This window comes from Manis javanica, chromosome 4, assembly GCF_040802235.1.
Source record: "Manis javanica isolate MJ-LG chromosome 4, MJ_LKY, whole genome shotgun sequence".
NCBI classification, from domain to species: domain Eukaryota; kingdom Metazoa; phylum Chordata; class Mammalia; order Pholidota; family Manidae; genus Manis; species Manis javanica.
The window spans coordinates 135,146,381-135,167,491 of NC_133159.1; the positions used below are offsets into that span (position 1 = coordinate 135,146,381).

The 21,111-nt window shown below is 47.7% G+C and overlaps 2 protein-coding genes across 4 annotated transcripts; one reads left to right on the forward strand and one right to left on the reverse strand.

The window, feature by feature from the left end:
- The first annotated feature begins 285 nt into the window (after positions 1 to 285).
- TLCD3A (TLC domain containing 3A) lies at positions 286 to 6,833 on the forward strand. 2 transcript variants are annotated; one of them, XM_017677323.3, is made up of 5 exons: positions 286 to 712; positions 1,139 to 1,222; positions 3,399 to 3,603; positions 4,730 to 4,825; positions 5,229 to 6,833. In XM_017677323.3, the coding sequence occupies exons 1-5, from the start codon at positions 591 to 593 to the stop codon at positions 5,496 to 5,498; spliced, it is 777 nt and encodes a 258-aa protein (XP_017532812.1). In that variant the 5' UTR covers positions 286 to 590; the 3' UTR covers positions 5,499 to 6,833. The 2 variants fall into 2 exon arrangements, with proteins under 2 accessions (XP_017532812.1, XP_017532813.1); XM_017677324.3 differs by lacking the exons at positions 3,399 to 3,603; positions 5,229 to 6,833 and having other exon boundaries at positions 4,730 to 4,787.
- A 1,078-nt stretch (positions 6,834 to 7,911) lies between these two features.
- On the reverse strand, positions 7,912 to 14,369 carry GEMIN4 (gem nuclear organelle associated protein 4). Of its 2 annotated transcripts, none has more exons than XM_017677321.3 (2): positions 14,139 to 14,369; positions 7,912 to 11,223 (listed from the first exon to the last, which is right to left on the reverse strand). In XM_017677321.3, the coding sequence occupies exons 1-2, from the start codon at positions 14,146 to 14,148 to the stop codon at positions 8,057 to 8,059; spliced, it is 3,177 nt and encodes a 1,058-aa protein (XP_017532810.2). In that variant the 5' UTR covers positions 14,149 to 14,369; the 3' UTR covers positions 7,912 to 8,056. The 2 variants fall into 2 exon arrangements, with proteins under 2 accessions (XP_017532810.2, XP_017532811.2); XM_017677322.3 differs by lacking the exon at positions 14,139 to 14,369 and adding an exon at positions 13,917 to 14,041.
- Between the last annotated feature and the right edge of the window lie 6,742 nt (positions 14,370 to 21,111).

Below are 21,111 nucleotides of genomic sequence, written 5' to 3' on the forward strand. Positions count from 1 at the left end.
GGTGGGGGGGGCTCTCGGCCGAGTGCCTTCTCCTACCTGGCTCTCTCGGGGGCCCGGCTCCTTCGCCCGGGGCTGGGGAGGAGAGGAGGGCTGTGGCAGGTGCGGGGCATTTCTTTTGCAGGGCCGGTGCCGAGCGGAGGGGCGGGGTAGCGTCCGCGGTGACGGAACAGAGGCCGCGGGAGCCTTGGCCCTTCCCACCACTGCCCGGCCCGGCGGCTGCTGGCGCGCAGCTGGTCGGGGCGCAGGGTCCGCGCACCACAGTTCGCCGCCGCCGCCCACTCGCGCGCCGGCCGGGGAACCGGGGAAGCCTCGCGGCCCTGGGACTGTGGCAACGAGACCCCGCCCCGCGTGGCCGGCCCGCGCCTATCGCGGCCGCTGGCTTGGTCACGCGGAGAGGGGCTGCGGGCTTGGGGCCAGCGCCCGGCGGCTGCCGGAGTCGCGGCGGGACGGAGACGGGGCCGGGGAGGGGGTGGAGGGTGGAGGGTAGAAATAGGGGCGGGCGGGCGGCCCGCGGCCAGTCTCGGAGCCGCGCAGAGCCGACCTGAGCCAAGCCGAGGGCGCCGAGCGAGGCGGCCGACCGCTGAGCACCCATGCTGCTGACGCTGGCCTGGGGCTCACTATTCTTCCCTGGGCTCTTCGCGCTCTGCACCTGGGGGCTGCGCCGTGCGCGGCCCGAATGGACCGACACCGACCGCGTGACGATCAGCACCAGGTACGGGCGAGACCGCCCGCCCCGCCCGGCGGCGCGCAGGCTCCCGGGCGACCCGGCCGCGCCAGCCCCTGCGGGGAGCCGAGGGCGGAAGAGGGGGGCGACAGGAAGCGAGGGGGCTGCTCCCTGGTTCCTTGCCCCTTTCCGTGGCGCTGGCCAGAGCTCCCCGAAGACCCTGTGCGTCCTCCCGCTGAGGGCGAGGGAGGAGGTGCACGGCTGCCCACGCCGGCCAGGATGGGAGGGAAGTTTGCCGCCGACATCTGCCAGCTGCTTTGGGGGTCGGGAGCGCCGCGGCGGCCCTACCATTTTCCTCTCCGCACAGGCAGCCTAGGAGGGAGTCAGGTTGAAGAGTTGGGGCTTTCTGCTGTCCACTGGACCGGATTGAGCGCGCTCTCCCTCTCCCCTTTTGTCTTTTCTGCCACACATCAGGCTGGTTTCTTCAGTGCAGGCTGTGTTGGCCACCGGGTCAGGGATCGTCATCATCCGCTCCTGTAAAGACGTGATCACCGACAGGTAACTCCAATACCAGGTGGAAGAAGCACAAATAACAGCGCCGAACCGTTTTTTGAAGCTTCCACCTTTTAGTGGCTCACCGCACTAGTTCTCCATCAGCACATGCTGTTAGCTGATTAATAGGAAAACGTGGGCACCATAATTAGTTTTCACCACCTTCTCTCCTCTTGTAGCATCACCAGCTTAATAGAAAGTAAACCGAATTGGAATGCCAGAGAATGCCAGAGCCCAAGTCTGATTTAAGGTGGTGTGTTAAGAGGACAGTGTGGTTCACTGATCAGTTCTTTATATAGGTGTGAAAAATAGAAGAGGGAGTATGGCTTTTGGTCCTTTTAAATGCTCTCACTGGGGTCCTGCTCTGAGGCATTCGATTGGCTAAGATATGACCAGTGTGGTTAGCAGAGCCCTTCAGTGCAAAGGAACAATTCTTCCTCCCCTTTCCTTACAAATACTGCTCTTGGCTTTCCTCTGGATTTCTTAAAGGCAATGAGAAGGTTTCTAATGCTTTCTGAAAACTGACTGACTTGTATGTGTGTTCGAGCACAGTCCAGAGGTAGGTCAGGAAATGTGTTTCTAGTGAAACAAATCATAAAGACTAGGGTGGTCTACTTTTAGTATTTAGTCCTGGGCAGTGGTGGTTTTTAAGCCATTTTTCCCCCACCTATCTTACTGGAACTATTCTTACTTTATCCCAGTTAAGCTGAAGAGCAGTAGTCAAATGGGCAGGGAAAACCTAACAGCCTTTGCTGGTCCTTTTCTCACGTTCACCCTGCAGTGCCCTGCTTTTCACCTGTTGAGGCTGGGATGCAAGGAGAGCCCGAATGGGGCATCTGTCTCACCGTGACCTGCAAATTTAGTCCCTGGATCTTACTTGAGATTAATCCTATTATACTTTTCATGCTTTCCTTCTTATGCCCTTTTTTTTTAAAAAACAAAACCAATTATTGGCGATGAATTGTAGATGCTGAGAGAAGATAGGTCAAGTGACCTTGATATGCACACACCAAAGGCTAACATCATTTGCTTGGCTGGGTTCAGTTTTTGTTTTGAGTGTTCTGATCATGCAGCAAGCTCTCTGACTACTCCCAGTTTGTCAGGAACAGAAATTTGAATGGCATCCTCTATACAGTATATTCACAATGTTGCAATTCCATAGATTGGCTCTGTAGGAAATCACCTGATACAAAATGAAAAATAGGTATTTGAGAGCCTTAGGCTACCATTTAGAGTCTTTGGTAGCGGAGCCCTTAACAAGTATTGCAGGTGCTTCTGACGTTCAGATAGTTTGAGAACCATAAAATTAAACTGTCCGCTCTTCCATCCAACACATGAGTGCTCAGTAAAAATTTGCTGAGTGAATCTAATCCTTCCCAGCACAGTACATGATTTCAGTTTAGATATTTTTTCCCACATACATTTGCAGTAAAATGATTAGTTATCATTTGGGAACAAAACTGTAGAAATTAGAGAGATTGCTTCTAATCTACTCTGGGACAGTCTAATAAACTCTCCCTTTGACTTAGCAAGTATTGATTTAACCCCTTTGGGCAAGTAAATGAGAACACTGTCTTTTGTCCTATCTTCTTTTTTGGGATCTGACTACCAGAAGGTAGTCAGTGGCTCATTTCTAGACATACTGTTTCTCAATCAGTGGAATTGGGATTAGCCACAGAACTGTAGAGAAAATGGCCAGCGATTGCTTCCCAGAAACTCCTTAAAGTGGGGTTTTAAGCAGATGGGAGAGGAAACTCCCAACATTGAGCAACTGAGCAAAGTTAAACAGGAAATATTGGATTTGGACATCTAACCAGTTTCTTGGAGGAGCTGTTGAAATATTTGTAGAGATATCTGTATCAAAGCTTGTATCACAAAATGCCAGAAAAATCCATTACAAATGAGTAGCTAGATTAGGCAAATAGTGACAGCTAGTTACTTAAACACGTGGTGCTCAGTGAATTCCTGCTTTTGGCCTTTGATGCTTATGAATTTGCCCTGTAATTTAGAGGTTTTCACTCTCCGTATGTGTCAGTTTCAGCAGCATCATTGTAAAGTATTTGGAGTAAAAATAGCTGATTAAGTACAAAGCTGCAGAATGTGTTTCAGACGAGGTTGGCTTTGAGTCGTCACAATTAGTATCCATAATTATTTAATGGACCTTTTGTATGCTCTCTTTCAGGCACTGGCTTGCCCGAGAATATGTCTGGCTTTTGATTCCATACATGATCTATGACTCCTATGCCATGTACCTCTGTGAATGGTACCGAACCCAAGACCAGAACCACAGACACTCCCTCACCATTTTTCGAAACTTCCTGAGAAAAAATCGCCTCATGATCACACACCACGCAGTCATTCTGTTTGTCCTTGTGCCAGTTGCACAGGTATGGCCCCAGGACATCCAGCAGCAGCCTAGGTCACTCATTTTCTCCTATTGAGCTGGGTATCTTTACCATTATGTAGTAGTCAGGATTGCCTCTCTTTTCCTTCCCTTTCCTACTGTACCCACTCTCCGTGTGCCAGCTGCTTCCACTTATACCCCCTGCCACCCAGGCATATTGTGTAGAAAAGAATTAAATCTGAAAGGTTCCTGATCTTCCCTACCCATATTATTCTTTTGAGCAAGCCCCCAGCCTTCTGTGATTCCCTAGCCTCCACCAAAGGTTCTATCTTTAGTTCATACAACACAAAAACAAGATAAAATACACATATAAAACAAAACAACACAAAAATCACTTTTAAAAAATGAGAGTAGCTCAGTCAACTGGTAAGTTTCTCTAATAGTGCCAGGGAGTACTTTCTGTGCTCTTTTGATGTCACAAAGCAAGCACATAGCCTCCTAATATTTCCCCAGATCCATTTCCCTATTCAAACCCACCCAACAAGGAAGAGGAATGGGAATGCAGAAACTAGTAATTCCTGAGTGCCTTTTGGGTAACGGGTGCTTGATTGAAAAGCTCACAGCTTTCTACTAATAAATTATTAGCCATATACCAGAGCTGCAGAAACTGGGGCTCTAAGAGTTTACTTATTTCATAGTGGCGCTAAGTGTCAAAGCTGCTATTCTGTTATACTACTTTCTTGGGAAGATAAAAGGAGAGGGAGAGTGCATTGCATTCTTCAAGAAGGCTCTCTTGATTGCCTTGGGACCCTACTATCTAGCATAGGGCCTGGCACATACTTTGTTGAACTGTCAGAGTGCCCATGGCGTGACTAATTCAGATACCCAAAAGGAGGCCGCACTTCCTTCCAGCTGACATTGAAATTCAGAGAAAGTTTGGTGTGTGATACAGCCAGGCGATCTGAAGTTGCCGCTGGATCCTAAGGACTCGACCCTCACAGTGCTACTGCTATGGAAGCAGCAAGTGCCAGTGGGTCTATGTGCAGGCCCACTTAGCATTTCCTTTTCCCTTCACGGTCTCTCAGGTCACTCTCTTGGATAGCCCTCGTTAAAATTTTCCTTCCGGTGGTTCCTTGACTTCCATTCCTTATTTCCCTTTTTCCTTGCAGAGGCTTAGAGAAGACCTTGGGGACTTTTTCGTCGGCTGCATCTTCATGGCGGAACTGAGCACTCCATTTGTGTCACTGGGCAGAGTTCTGATTCAGGCATGTATGAGCGGAACAGCAGGAATGGTGCAGAGGGAATGGACTCTGCTTCCCTTGGTAGATGGCAGGGTTTTGGAGAAATCCCTTAGTGTTAGTAGTAGTGGGTTAGGAGACCCTGGAATAGATTAAAAGGTCAGTTGGTCTTCCAAGCCAGTGGGGATGAAATTGTATGTCTGATTCAAATCTGATAGTTTTTAAATATATTTTTTCCCTGGCTGCACATGCTTATCTCTATTGGAAAAACTATGAGCCTATATGTATAAATACAGCAGTACTCAGTGATCTTTTCTACAAGTGTCAGAAGACTAGATGCTGGGCCTGTACTGATGTGGGACTTGGGCTGGGCATTCCCTGCAGGCCCACCCTTGGTGACCCTGCATCCTCCCTCCCTCTTCTTTTGCAGCTAAGACAGCAGCACACCCTTTTGTACAAGGTGAACGGAATCCTCACGCTGACCACCTTCTTTGCCTGTCGGATCCTTCTTTTCCCCTTCATGTACTGGTCCTATGGCCGACAGCAAGGACTACACCTGCTCCGAGTGCCATTCAATATCCCTTTCTACTGCAATGTGGCCAATGCCTTCCTCATCGCTCCCCAGATCTACTGGTTCTCTCTGCTGTGCAAGAAGGCAGCCCGGCTCTTTGACACTCCCCGAGCCAAAAAGGATGGTTAAGGGCTCCCAGGAGGCAGGCGGTGTGGGTGCCTCCTCCACTCAGTATTCTGTGGACCAAATTGTGCCCTGGGTGGCTTCAGCCTACTGGGTATTGATAAGCAGATAGATGAGTTTGAGTTTTTCTAAAGAATATTCATATTACCTCCCTCTTCTAACCTACCCCTTTTGCAGAAGCACTTTTTTCTTAGTAACAACTATTGGATCCTGTCAGACCTCCATTGGCAAAAAGGTAGTTTCAATGCAAGCCCAAGGGTCCTTCCTGAGGTCTTATCTGAAGGGCTCTGGGAGGTAGAGGTATGAGGTGTGGAGGTAGGTGGACCAGATGGTGTCTGGGCCCCCATCTTTCCAGCCACTCAGGGCAGTATCCACACATACTAGGCCAGTAGAAGCAAATGATAACTTGTTTCTTGAAATGATTTCTTGTGACGGTGGCCCAGGAGAATTGCTGTGTGTTGGTAGTTTTGTTGTTTACTAGATCAGCCATTGGTCCTTTGCCTCATCCTTTCATCCATGTGCCAACATTGAATTCTCATGTCTACTGACTTCCGATCAGAAGTCTCATGGGCGCAGGGGGTGGCAGGAGGCAGGGATGGGAACCTGAAGCACTTGAGTAGGGAAGGAGGCCAGTAGGCTAGCACCTTTGCAGGCTGACATGGTAAGACCAGTGTCAAACTTGTGAGCTGGTTGTAAACAAGCTATTCCCTTTGAAGCATATCCCCTCAAGCCCAGCTGCCCCCATACCCTCGCACACAGGATGCTCGTTAAAAACCACAGGGCCAAGTGAAAAAATGGCTACCATGCTATTTACTGAGTAACCCTGTTTGACACTGTCCTTTTCATGTGAAGTGGAAATGGACTTCTGTATTCCACACCGTAAAAATGTCTCATCTAGACTGCCTCCTGACAAGCCAGAGCTTGTGTTCCAAAGCCTGCTCCTATGTGAGTGTACTGTCATTTAGCCACAGAAGGCTGGAGAGCGAACGTGCAAGACAGCCCTGGCCAAACTATGTCCTGTGGACTGAGTCTTTTATCTACCACTTGCAAATATGATCCTCTGGTGCCAACACTAATTGTTTCTTACCAACTAAGTTGGGTTTTAGAAACTGTGCTACCATGAATTTTTTTCACATGGTAGAGAAAAACTAGTTTTTAAAAGTGCCTTTTAATTCATTGTCCATGAACTTATGAAGTATTGAGTATGTGTCTCAAATTTGACTATTTCAGTCTTTAATGGGTGCCGTTTAAAAACCATAAAATGCTGTTAATTTTTTTACTGTTTTGTTTACTATCAGTGTGTCTTTATAATATAATCACCCCTGTGGTGATTAAATTGCACTAATATTTCCTGACTTACTCTCATCTGTTAAATACATCAGTACTGTCCTCTTGTAAGCCCAACCTGACTTGACTGGCTGCTGTGAGCTGCTGTCTGCTCTGTGCTCATCTCCATGTAACTGGCCAAGGTGGGGTGTTGAGTGAGTGGGGGATGTGTTCAATGCTTTCAGCCTCCAGCAGGGCCTAGCTTATACCTTACTCTAATGTTTCTGTGATTCATGGTCCCAAGGATACACTGCAGGGTCCTAGAGTTCAAGCCCAGAGGTCATTAACTTTAGGTGCATTCTTTTCTTCCTAGGTGAATACCAATTAGGAATTGGGAGGGTGGAGACCCAACTGCAGGCCATAGAGCTGGGTGGGTGCATGAATACTGCCCCATTTTGAGTGAGGATATGGATATTATGGAGGTCATGGAGCATATCCTTTTCCTGTCCTTGCAGCCCCAATTAACTCACCAAACAGTTTTCAGGGTTCTGTAATAAACCCTGGGCACCTTAGATTCACCTCTTCAGGATTCTGCACATACCATTCCCTGCTTCCACTCGTCTTCAAAACCATGATAACCCACCCCAGGCAGAAGATAAGTATACTCATTCTTTAAAAACATCTCTGCTATGTGTACCAGATGTAGTGTTAGCACAGACTTTCCTGGATCCACTAAATAGTTACGACTATGGCAGAAATCCTCAATTCAGGAGACACCGGTTTTTCTTGAGGTCATTCATCTATCCCAATAATTTTCTTGGTCCCTTCCTCTCCTTTACAGTGGCACAGGTCTTTTGGGCACATAAATCACATGGCTCATTGGCAGCAGAAGAGTTTTTTCCCTAGTTGCTGCCCTTTCCTTCCAAGATATTGCTAAATAATTCTTAAATAGGGTTTCAGTGCAAAAAACCACACATACCTTGTAATTTGCCCACTTGGGTGGTTTCACCTTTGGGCTTATTTACCAAATTTTAGGGTGGAGAAGTCATAATGAACATACTCCTCCCAGCTTGATTTGATCTTAAAGACGTTGGCTAAGCCCAATTTCAGAGCACGTCTAAGCCTAGACTATTGATGAGAAAGACTCTAAAGATGAAACTCAAAAAAGAATTTTATTATAACTTGTATGTTACAAATACCTGAAACTATTTTCTTTATACTATTATTGCCATATACTTTTTAGCTTGTGTACAACTGCACATAATTGTGAGGACCAGCTGTTTTCTGATCCACAAAGATCAAAAGCTACTGATCTTCTGCAGCAGGGTTTGGCGCCGCTCCTCGGGGCTAATGTTCTCCGCAATTGACTTTAAGAAGCGCTGCTCATTTACCTTCTGGAGCAAGGAACTAACAGAGGAGTTGGTCTTGCTCAGGGTCTCATAGCAGGTCAGAATTTCTAAGGCCAAAACATAGAGTGGTTCACACACCTCTTGGTGGAGCATGGCCATTATGTGCAGAACATGACAGAATATTTGGGTATAAAAAAATAGGGTTTCTTGGGTCAGGTCCTCTTCTTGTCCTTGGGCCAAATGGCCAACTGACTGTATCAACCTAACTGAGTCCAGGAGGTTGGTCAGACTGTTACAGAGGAGTTTGACAACATGGCTCCAGCCTTCCATTGGAAGCCAGTTACGACAACTCTGGCTGCAGAGAAACTGGAAAGCTCTCAGGAAGAGTACAGAGAGCTGAAGCTCCCGGGCAAAGGGCTTCAGGTTGAGCAAAGGAACAAACTGAATATATTCCAGGCTATAAGGGACATGCAGAAGCTGTTTCTCCAACAGTTTCCTAGTCAACTGATGAAGGTATTGCCACTCCTGGGGGCTGCACCAAGGCATTACCTGCACCAGGGCCACCAGAAAGCCCTTGCTGAACAATCTGACCTCCTCAGGGTTGCCCACATCCACCACCAAGAGGGAGAGCATCTGCTCAGAGATGCTGCTGGAGATGGAGCAGCACTCCATCCAGGCAAGAAGCCCTGTGCCTGGCCCATACACAGGGTGAGCCTGCGAGGTCCACTCATCCTCAGGGAGCTTACAGATCTCAAAAAGTGTGGCTGGCACCTCACACTTAAAGTGGCCCTCAAAGAAGTTCTTCAGTCTTAGACTCACAGTCCAGTCTAACTGCTCCAGCTTCCGATGGAGCCAGGACAGGGACCTGATCCAGGTGTCTGGGGAGGAGGTCTTGGCATTAGCCAATACAGTCTCACAGAGGAGCTCCAGGATATGTGTCACCACATCCTTCCCATCCAAAGAGAGGCACCTCTTCTCCCTGGGGAGCTGCCAGTATTTACTGAAACAATCCAGGAGCCGGCACAAGCTGAAAATGAGGGGGAATGGGGAACAGGTCTGGAGCCAGTACTCCTCTAAGCACGCATTTGCTTCCAGAGTCTGGATAAAGATCTTCAGACTGAGGTCCACTTCTTCAACGTCCAGCATCAAGGAAGGCAGAACGAACTCCTTCAGTACCTCATCTGGCTCAAGAAGAGCAGCAGCTGGAATTCCTTGGGGCTTCACAGGATTCATTAGGCAGTTCAGGAACTCCAAGAACTGCTTTTCTTCCTTAGGTGTAGAGAACTTTGTCCAGACGGTTTCTTTGAGGCAGGACACCATGAAAGTTGGGGCTGGATTTGGCCCCTGCTCTTCTGTGAACCTAAGGGCAGGGAAGGCAGTGAGGATCTGAGCCAGGAACTTGTGGGTGCCAAGGCTGACCACTGCCATGCTGCACATTTTCTTCACTGTGATCTCTGGGTGCAGTATTACCAAGCGGGCCATAGAGGCTATGGCTCTAAACAAGCCCTCTTCAGAGGCACTCTGTGTGAGCTGGTTCAGTGTTGTATTGAGGTCTTCCTGAAACCCCTCCAAGTAAACCAACAGCTTCTCAGAGAGACCCTTTCGTCCCCAGGAAAGCAGGACTCCTGAGAGGACTTTATTTTTATCTGGCAAGGAGAGGTCTGAATAACATTCCAGGATCAAGTTGGTCACTTGTTTGATCTGAGATTCAGGGATGGCTCTCTCTGTTGTGCTGACTTCCATCACTGTTTCCAGAAGCTTTAAAACGAAGTCTGGCTCTCGGAAGAGAGTCCGATTATTAACCAGGCAGGCTAGCCACTCGTCTGAGAAGGCCCATCTCTTCTCAGAAGCAAAAATGTAGCACATTTCCATGTGCCGTTCCATCTTCTGTTCAATAATGGTCATGGCAATGGAAGCAGCGATGTCCTTTTCAGAGCCCTTGTTCTTTAGTACCTTGTTCACTTTCATCGGGAAATCCGCGACACACACTGCCAGCTCGGAGACCACCTGCCTCTCTTCCTTGGACAGACTGGAGTTGTCCAGGTAGAGTTTCAAGTTCTGGCTAAAGGAAGTCAGACTGTCGCACAGCCGGTAGCTGTCATAACTCATCCCCTGACTGTTGTTGAGCATGGCCTGCAGCTCCTCCCCCCATTCCCGCAGCAGGCTGTGCAGGAACTCAAACCCCATGAAAACCATCTCACTGGGGAGCTTGGATAGTGAGGTCAAGCTGATGTCCCGTTCTGCCTCTTTGACCTTCTCTGCCAGCGCCTGTTGGTGGTATGGGTTCTGGGTGTCTGAATTCCACACAGAGATCACAGTGGCCAGCTTGTCTAGATACACAGTTGCACACACTTCCTGAGGGTCGTCCTCCATGAGTGCAAACACCGTCAGCATGTCAGCCAAGTTGGCTAATGCACGGCACTTCATCCCAGGACACAGGATTCTATTTTGGATTTGCTTCAGCCCAGTGAGCAGCATGGCCAACAGGGGCATGGTAGGACACACATCTGGGTCAGACTTAAACCTTTTTGGAGGATGGGAGAACTCATCTGAAGAGGACACGTACTTATGCGCCACTGTCCTAAAGTGGGAGAGCAGGGGATCCTGCTGATTCTCCTTGTGCTTCATCATTTCCCACCAGACGTCGAGGAAAAAAGCCACATCCTTTGAAGAAGTGTCAACAGTCATGTGCTCCAAAAAGTGCTCTAGTTCTGCATAGCAGATGGCAGTAGGCAGGACCATCAGGAGCTCGATAAAAAGTCCAGAAGCTTCCAGGGACTTGAGCAACTCAAAAAGGACCGTATGATTGACGGTAGGGATCATGTTGCCTACTGAGAAGAACACATCTTCCTGCCACCGAGTTTCAGTGTCAGAAGGAGTGATAGGGTAGGGCTGAAGAACCCTGGCCCAGATGATGATCAGAGCTTTCTTCTTCCAGGCAAAGGGCTGGGAGCCTGCTGTAGCAGAGATCTCCCTCAAGGCCTCCACAATGGGCCGACCAACATGCTCCCAGTCCGACTTTGTCAATTCTACCAACGCTCTGGGGTGGAACAGCTGCTCGGCCATCAAGAAGCCCCCATGTAAAATAGTCATTTCTTCACAGATATTCAAGGGTCCTGCATGGAAAGATGCCAAATTAAGACAGTGTGGCGAAAAATGTTCAAAATAATGAGCAGAGGTTAGAGGAAGAGACAGCCTTTAGTAGGCTGGCTGTGTTACCAGGTTTAGAGATGATATGGGTTCTAAATGAAATCAGTGGAAGGGCGGAAGAAAGGGATGGAGCCACTGCAGAGCTGGCATCAAAAATGCCTACCTGAGGAATAAAAAATGACTCCCAAACCATCCAGCCTGGAACTGGGAAGACAACAGGCACCATTGTGAGTAGGGGACACAGCAGCCTCAGAACTGGTTTGGAGGTAACACTGTTGGTTTTGGTTACTGAGAGTTTAAGATAGAACATTAAGGCTGAGATATCCTCCAGCAGTGGAAATTGGAAATGCAGATGAAGCTCAGGAGGAAAGTCAGCGATGAAATGTGACTCAGGAAGGTGTCTGTCCAGAGAGGACCAATGGAACTAATGAAGTGAATGGGACCCTACAGGACAAGCACAGAAAAGGAAAAGCTGGACTGCTGGGGCAAGGCCCCCCAGCAAAGGATGGGCCAGCAGAGGATTTGGGAAGGAAGGGCTTGAGAGACAGACAGCACCAGGACAGTACCAGACTCCAGGGGCCACCAAGGACATATTGCAGGACATGACAACTGAGCTTCTAAATAAAATACAGACTAAGAGGGGCACAGGTCAGGACTGTGGGCACAGGAACAATGAAACAAGCTTGGCCTCTTCCCTTTTCTCCTATGGCGTTGCCTTGTCAACAGACTGCAAACATTCTGCCTTTTAGGGAAACAGTTCACCCCACGCTTTTTGCCAAAGAGAAGAAACTACTAATGTCCTGGTTATCTGGGGTAGATACAAGAAACTTCTCTACTCCATTAAGAAAAAGAAGTCCTTCCTTCAGTGAGCCATGAAGCAACATAGACATATCAAGGAAAGCATCTTGGGATGTCTAATCAGACATGGGTTTAAATCCTAGCTCAGCCATTTAAAATCAGTGTGATCTTGGAGAGATGCCTTTCTGAACTTCCCTTCTGCACTTGTGGGGATAATGCAGGCTTCCTACTGTGACTGTGAGGATCAAATGATAAATACTAGTCAACCCTTGGTGTTGGGTTGGGGCTCACTGTTAGCTCCCCATCCCATCTCCCAGGGCTTCTGAGGGTAAATAAGACAGAGCTACAGTAAGGATCAGGCTCAATAAATGTTGGCTCCCCCAAACCCTTCCATTGTTGGCAGGACCAGAATCTTCTCACTTTTCTTTGCCATCTCCCCACTCCCAACTCAGCAACAGGAAAGAACCTAAGTCTTTCTCAGGTGTGTTTCCTTTGGCCCAGACTAAATCAGAGTACAAACACTACTCAGTATTCAATGTTCCTGATGCGTCTTCCCTTTCCCAGGGCTCAGAGATACTACCCCTCTCTCTGTCCCTCATGCCCCCAAGAACACATCTTTTCATTTTCACAGGCCATGAGCCAGCAGAAAGAATCCTGATTCCAGGAGACCCAAAAAGATCCTGCCCCTTCGACCATTTAAGGGAGCAGCAAAAGGCCAAGGAATCACACCATTCCTGTGCAACCCACTGGTGACTGCAGTCCACCTTGGCTCTCAGCGGCTGAGGCCGACTCCCAAGGAGGCTGGGCACTGAGGGGTCTCTCGGGGTTCTGGCCCTTCTTATGGCTTAGTCTGTTCTCCCAGGGCCTTAAAATATATTCACTACGACTCTAAACAACTGTACTGCACTATCAGCTCAGCTGTTGGGCCCCTAATACCTTCCAGAGACAGTAAGTACATACACGCGCTACTTGAAGGAGTAAGTCCCAGGAGCACTTAATAGTAAATCCCAAGGGTTTTATCACTACTGGTTAACTAGGGCTTGTGAGTGCCCACTCCTTATGTTTAAGTGCTTACTCCGTACCAAGTACTGTGCTATGCACATAGCATCTCTGGTGGTATGCACATAGGATCTCTTTTTATCTTCAAATCAACCTTTGAGTACTAGTCCTGTTTTAGAGATGGGAACACTAACACTCAGAAACAATATGCTCAGGATGTCACAACTACAAAGCAGGTGGGGCTGGGACAAAAGTTGCCACAGCTACAGAGCTCCAAACTCATCAAGCTCTACCATTCCACCACTTAAAAGCCAGCTGGGGACAGGGTCCAGAACATTTCTCCACAATCTACTATTACTGGCACATGTTGGGGTGCCTCACCCCAGCTCTCCTGGTACAGACTCCTGGTCTTATCTGGAGCATGTCCAGCAAGGTAGTAGGGGGCACAGGGAACCACCAAGTTATACCAGCTCCCCACTCCCTCCCCCGAGGCCTTGATTCTGAGAATTCTGAATCAAGGTGCACTTTGTGCCATCTCAACTGCTGCAACCCCTCCCAAATGCTGGTCTGATGAACGCCAGCTATGCACAAGGCACCATAACACACGCTGTATACACGCGCTCTCAATAAGAACTCAAAACTCCGTGAGGTGAGTACAGAATCATCACCCCCGGTTACCCATAAGGACCTAATGATTGTAAGACACTTGCTCAAGAACTTAGCAGACGTTCAATAAATGAGACCATCGGGACATCCGGGATATCTCTGTGGCGCCCTCCGATTCCGGCATTTTGCAAAAGCACGTGCATGATCCCCTGCCCACTTTCAGGAAACCTAAATTCACATATGCTTGGCCCCTCACCTGGAAATGGGCCGGAAGTGGGCAACAGGGGGAACAAGGACCAGCAGGGCCGGGGTTAAAGCCGGCCTCCCGACCCCCGGTCTCCGAGGACAGCTCCGCCCTTCAAAACCCTACCCCAACCCAGAAATCTCCCTCAGCCTCGGCCCGCTCAGCCCGGCCCAGGCCGTCTGTTGCAGGTCGCGGCCCAGGCGAGCGCGGGGGCAGAAGGGCCTGGACACCCACCTAGGTCCATGGCGGCGACGCTGGCTGCTGCATGGGCCGCCCCCCCCCCCGCTCAGGGCCGCGAGCCCGGCGCAGGCGCCACCGCACAATTGGCGGCCAGGGGCGGGACCATAGGCCGAGCCTCTGCCCCGCCCGCAGTCTCGACTCCGGTTCAGCGCGCTCCGCCGCCGACCGTCCACCGCCCCGCGCGCACGCGCAATGCTCACCCACGAGCCCTCGGTGGCGAGGTCGTCCAGCCGCTAGCGCCCCCTATCGCCCAAGGCCACCAACAAGCTGACAGGCAGGTGTCCTCCCCGCCCCTCCCCTTCCAGGCCACTCCCCAAACGTCAACCCCAGTCCCCAGGCCAACCCCCTCCGTTTCGGCCACGCAGTTGTCCTGTTCCGGCACAGCAGTGCTTCGTGAGTCCCAGGCGGTTCTCCCCATTAGCTACGACCCTGACCCAGCTTTCTGTCCGGCCCGGTAACCGCCGGGACCCCCTGCACATAGTTACTCACACCGAATGCCCCTGCCCAGGCTGCCCATTAACCAGTGCAGACGTGCCACTCTCTGAGAGAGGCGTTCTCCCCCGCAGCCAGGTCTCTTCTCTCAAACTGGAGCCCCCTACGCCACAGCTGCACAGTAGCCCCCAGCGCTTCTCCTTTAGACAGTAGCAGCACTCCATAATTGTCTGCCATCACAGATACCTTTGAAATGTTAATGGTGGTCCTCAAAATGCACTGTGTGCGCCAGAATTGTGGGGCAGACCCAATCAGTGGGCCCCAGTTTGCAGTATGTATTTTATAAAAACGCATCTGATTCTCACTGAGCACACACACACATTCTTCCCACAAATTATCCTACTTTTCTCCCTTTACCTCTTTAACAGGCTTAATCGCCAGTCTCAAGTGCTTCTAAATTTCCACCCTCTAGCGTGTAGCACCAGATAACATCACCTAGAAAGGGCAGAGGGGCCGGCCTCAACTCCCCCTATGTATCAAGTGGAGTTTGAAATGGCCTGTGCTGCTGTCAAGGAGTTGAAGGGACCTGTGAGTGATCAGGAGAAACTGTTAGTGTACAGCTTCTACAAACAGGCCACCCAGGGCGACTGCACTATCCCTGCCCTGCCTGACACAGATGTGAAAGCCAAGGCCAAGTAGGAGGCATGGAGTGGGAACAAAGGGATGTCCACGGTGGATGCCATGAGGATCTATGTTGCCAAAGAGGAAGAACTGAAAAAAAATGACACTGGTTAAGGAGTACAGTGTCAAGCAGAATGAAGTAGCGTGGCTCCGCTGGTAGGAAAAGGGCTTCTTAAAGACCTCGATGGCTGAAATGTCCTGAAACCTTAACAACCACAGCTGAGACACATCAATAAATCACTTAAACCACGTGAGTGATTGTCTGCTGTCGGAAAAGTGAGAAACTCAAAGTGACTGAGAGAGTCCTGGGGAGGTGTCCAAAATGCATGAATATCATCTGTCCTCTAAGGAAAGTTCCATCAAAACTGACTTTCTGTATGTCCCAGAGCAGATGCAGATATTTGGCAGGAGTAGAGGGGTAGGGGGAGAATCGTGCTATGAAAATGCCCAAGACTTGGGGTCAGTGAGAACATTCTCCAGAGGCTCAGGGGAGGAGGAGGCCCCTTAGTTCTTCAGGGACTGTCATTTCACTACTAACCCAACATTTTGGAGGGGAAAGGGGCTGTGTCTTCCAAAATAAGCTAAAGCCAAGTCCTACCATCAAAAGTTTTACTGGAACACAGGCTTACTGAAGTAAATGTTTTGAAAGAAGTCAAACTTTTAATGAAATAATTGAATTAACTGATGCATCACATCATAGCAGCTGAGAAACAATGGAGCAAATGCTCAAAACTCTGACTCTGAAAGACTCATCCAAGGTCATGAAAAATTTTCCTGGGACTCCTCCATAGCCAACCCTGTTTTCACTTTGGGGATGTTTGTGGGACAGTATGTATATGTATATATATGGAATTTGTTTCTGGACACTAACACACCCCATTACCCATGCAAGGGCCAAAGTTCCTGGGTTCAACTTCTGCTCCTTACTGTTGATTATCACGGAGGCATCAATGCACAATAGTGCCTTGCAATGTGAGTGCTAAGTGGTATCATTAAAGACATTTCAGAGAAAATGGTCTGCTGTGGCATGACATTTCCCAATACTTTTCCTCAAAATCTATTTTCATAGATGAGGTCATGAGGTTAGCTCCAGTTCATGAAGGACCATTAAACAACAGAAGCGACAACCACAAAGACTTTGGAGGACAAGAGCCCAAATCTCACCAGATGACGTCAAGGCCTTCTATTCACATACTTGCAGGAAGTCGCTATAGACTACGTACATTAAGAATGAAGCATTCGGAGAGAAGCCAAGATGGCAGCGTGCATAGGGCAGCAGAAATCTCCTCCCAAAACCATATATATTTTTGAAAATACAACAAATACAACTATTCCTAAAACAGAGACCAGAGGATACAGTACAACAGCCAGGCTACATCTACATCTGCAAGAACTCGGCATCTTACGAAAGGGGTAAGACACTAGCACAGCTGTCTCGCCTGGAAAGATACAAGTGCAGCCCAGCGGAACCCAAGCGTGCCCCCCACCCCAGTTCCCAGGGCAGGAGGAGAGGAGTTGGAGCGGGGAGGGAGTGGGAGCCCAGGACTGCTAAATACCCAGCCCTAGTCATCTGCACTGGGAGCGCAGATGCACACTGCGTGGTATGCTGGATATTAGGGAAACGGAAAAGTAAAATCTGTGAGCGGGTCCCCACAGCTGGCTCCCCTTGGACAAAAGAAAAGCGAGTGCTTTTTGAAGGACTTAAAGGGACAGGAGCTTCACAGTTGGATGGAAGTACCCCGGCACACTCAGCCCAGCAGCTAGGAATCCCAGGGAACTCCAGGCGCCCTAACCCCATGAGAGGCAGCACAGCTCTGAGGCCCCTCATGGCGATCAGCAGACTGCTGTTCATTCCTCCTTCGCTGCAGCCCCGCCACAGTGCCAAGCAGCCTGGCAGCGGCTACGCCCACAGCAGTCGCCCAGTCTCCTCCCAGCGCGCAGCCGCCTGGGCTAAACCCAGGGCCCCAGCCGGCATGCAGCTGTCCTGCGCAGGCAGAGGCATGAAGGGGCGCCGTTCTCACAGGAGAGCACAACCAGTGTGCTTGCCTCTCCCAGCAGGGCTCTGGGCTGCTCCAGGGGCTACCCCATCCACGGCGGCTCAGGGGATTGACCGGATGCTACTCCTGATGTGAGGGTGACTGACACAGGCAGCACAGAGAGGCACAGCAACCAGCAAGCAGGAAGGGAGTTTGTTCCCCGAGCTGACATACATGCCACCTGCCTACGACTACCTCTACCACCATGAAAAGGCAGAAGAATTTGATCCAGTCCACAATTACCAAGACAACCCCTGAGAGAGGATTGGGGGAGACATATATAAGCAATCCTCCTGAAAAAGAATTCAAAATAAAAGTCATAACCATGCTGATGGACCTGCAGAGAAATATGCAAGACCTAAAGGATCAAGTTAGGAGGGAGAATACAGAAATAAAACAATCTCTGGAAGGACTTAAGAGCAGACTGGATGAGGTGCAAGAGGCCGTTAATGGAATTGAAATCAGAGAACAAGAACACAGAGAAGCTGATGCAGAGAGAGATAAAAGGATCTCCAGGAAAGAAAGAATATTAAGAGAACTGTGTGACCAATCCAAATGAAACAATATTGATATTATAGGGGTACCAGAAGAAGATGAGAGAGAAAAAGGGATAGAAAGTGTCTTTGAAGAAATAATTGCTGAAAACTTCCCCAAACTGGGGGAGGATATAGTCTCTCAGACCATGGAGGCCCACAGACCTCCCAACACAAGGGAACCCAAGGAGAACAACACCAAGACATATAATAATTAAAATGGCAAAGATCAAAGACAAGGACAGAGTATTAACAGCAGCCAGAGAGAAAAAAAAGGTCACCTACCAAGGAAAACCCATCAGGCTATCATCAGACTTCTCAGCAGAAACCTTACAGACCAGAAGAGAATGGCATGATATATTTAATGCAATGAAACAGAAGGGCCTTGAACCAAGAATACTGTATCGAGCATGATTACCACTTAAATATGAAGGAGGGATTAAAAAATTCCCAGACAAGCAAAAGTTGAGGGAATTTGTCTCCCACAAACCACCTCTACAGGATATTTTAAAGGGACTGCTCTAGATGGAAGCACTCCTAAGGCTAAATAGATGTCACCAGAGAAAATAAAATCACAGCAAAGTAGGCAGACCAACCAAATACTAACTAAAGGCAAAAAAATAAAATCAACTACTCACAAAAGCAGTCAAAGGAAACACAGAAGAGCACAAAACAAAACACCTAACATATAAAGAATGGAGGAGGAAGAATAAGAAGGGAGAGAAATAAACAATCATCAAACTGTGTTTATAATAGCTTAATAAGAGAGTTAAGTTAGATAGATAGTAAAGAAGCTACCTTTGAACCTTTGATAACCATGAATCTAAAGCCTGCAATGGCAATAAGTACATATCTTTCAATAATCACCCTAAATGTAAATGGACTGAATGCACCAATCAAAAGACACAGAGTAAAAGAATGGATAAAGAAGCAAGACCCATCTATATGCTGCTTACAAGAGACTCACTTCAAACCCAAAGACATAGACAAACTAAAAGTCAAGGGATGGAAAAAGATATTTCATGCAAACAACAGGGAGAAAAAAGCAGATGTTGCAGTACTTCTATCAGACAAAACAGACTTCAAAACAAAGAAAGTACCAAGAGATAAAGAAGGATATTACATAATGATAAAGGGGACAGTCCAAAAAGAGGATATAACCATTATAAATATATATGCATTCATTCTAGGAGACTTCAACACACCACTCACTCTAAAGGACAGATCAACCAGACAGAAAATAAGGACACAGAGGCACTAAACAACACTCTAGAACAGATGGACCTAACAGACATGTACAGACCTCTACACCCAAAAGCAGCAGGATACACATTCTTCTCAAGTGCACATGGAACATTCTCCAGAATAGACCACATACTAGGCCACAAAAAGAGCCTCAGTAAATTCCAAAAGATTGAAATCCTACCAACCAACTTTTCAGACCACAAAGGTATGAAACTAGAAATAAATTGTACAAAGAAAACAAAAAGGCCCACAAACACATGGAGGCTTAACAACATGCTCCTCATCCCATGCTCTTGGCTAGGAAGAATTAATATTGTCAAAATAGCCATCCTGCCTAAAGCAATCAACAGATTCCATGCAATCCCTATCAAAATATCAACAGCATTCTTCAATGAACTGGAACAAATAGTTCTAAAATTCATATGGAACCACAAAAGACCCCGAATAACCAAAGCAATCCTGAGAAGGAAGAATAAAGTAGGGGGTATCTCGCTTCTCAACTTCAAGCTCTACTACAAAGCCACAGTAATCAAGACAATTTAGTACTGGCACAAGAACAGACCCATAGACTAGTGGAACAGAATAGAGAGTCCAGATATTAACCCAAACATATATGGTCAATTAATATATGATAAAGAAACCATGGATATACAATGGGGACATGATAGCCTCTTCAATAGCTGGTGTTGGCAAAACTGGACAGCTACATGTAAGAGAATGAAACTGGATCATTGTCTAAAGGCATACACAAAAGTAAAGTCAAAATGGATCAAAGACCTGAATGAAAGTCATGAAACCATAAAACTCTTAGAAAAAAACATAGGCAAAAATCTCTTGGACATAAACATGAGCAACTTCTTTATGAACATATCTCCTGGGCAAAGGAAACAAAAGCAAAAATGAACAAGTGGGACTATATCAAGCTGAAAAGCTTCTGTACAGCAAAGGATACCAACAATAGAACAAAAAGACATCCTACAGTATGGGAGAATATATTCATAAATGATATCCTACAAAAGGTTGACATCCAAAATATATAAAGAGCTCACGTACCTCAACAAATAAAAAGCAAATAATCCAAATAAAAATAGGCAGAGGATCTGAACAGACACTTCTCAAAAGAAGAAATTCAGATGGCCAACAGGTACATGAAAAGATGCTCCACATCACTAGTCATCAGAGAAATGCAAATTAAAACCACAATGAGATATCACCTCACACCAGTAAGGATCGCCACCATCCAAAAGACAAACAATAAATGTTGGCGAGGATGTGGAAAAAGGGGAACCCTCCTACACTGCTGGTGGGAATGTAAATTAGTTCAACCATTGTGGAAAGCAATATGGAGGTTCCTCAAAAAGCTCAAAATAGAAATACCATTTGACCCAGGAATTCCATTTCTAGGAATTTACCCTAAGAATGCAGCAGCCCAGTTTGAAAAAGACATATGCACCCCTATGTTTATCACAGTACTATTTACAATAGCCAAGAAATGGAAGCAACCTAAGTGTCCATCAGTAGATAAATGGATAAAGAAGACATGGTACATATACACAATGGAATATTATTCAGCCATAAGAAAACAAATCCTACCATTTGCAACAACATGGATGGAGCTAGAGGGTATTATGCTCAGTGAAATAAGCCAGGCAGAGAAAGACAAGTATCAAATGATGTCACTCATCTGTGGAGTATAAGAGCAAAGAAAAAAACTGAAGGAACAAAACAGCAGCAAAAACACAAAATCCAAGAATGGACTAAGAGCTACCAAAGGGAAAAAAGGGACTGGGGAGGATGGGTGGGAAGGGAGAAGCGGGGTTGGGGTAAGAAAGGGGGCATTATGATTAGCATGTATAATGTTGGGGGGGGACATGGGGAGGGCCGTACAGCACAGAGAAGACAAGTAGTGATTCTACAGCATCTTACTATGCTGATGGACAGTGACTTTAATGGGGTATTTTGGGGGGACTTGGTGATTGGGGGAGTCTAGTAAACATAATGTCCCTCATGAAATTGTAGATTAATGATACAAAAAAAAAA

Excerpts from the sequence above, each read along its gene's own strand:
- TLCD3A (XM_017677323.3), top strand. The coding sequence starts at position 591 with ATGCTGCTGACGCTGGCCTGGGGCTCACTATTCTTCCCTGGGCTCTTC. Across the intron at positions 1,223-3,398 it reads AAAGACGTGATCACCGACAG|GCACTGGCTTGCCCGAGAAT; the intron begins GTAACTCCAATA and ends GCTCTCTTTCAG. Across the intron at positions 3,604-4,729 it reads TCCTTGTGCCAGTTGCACAG|AGGCTTAGAGAAGACCTTGG; the intron begins GTATGGCCCCAG and ends TTTTCCTTGCAG.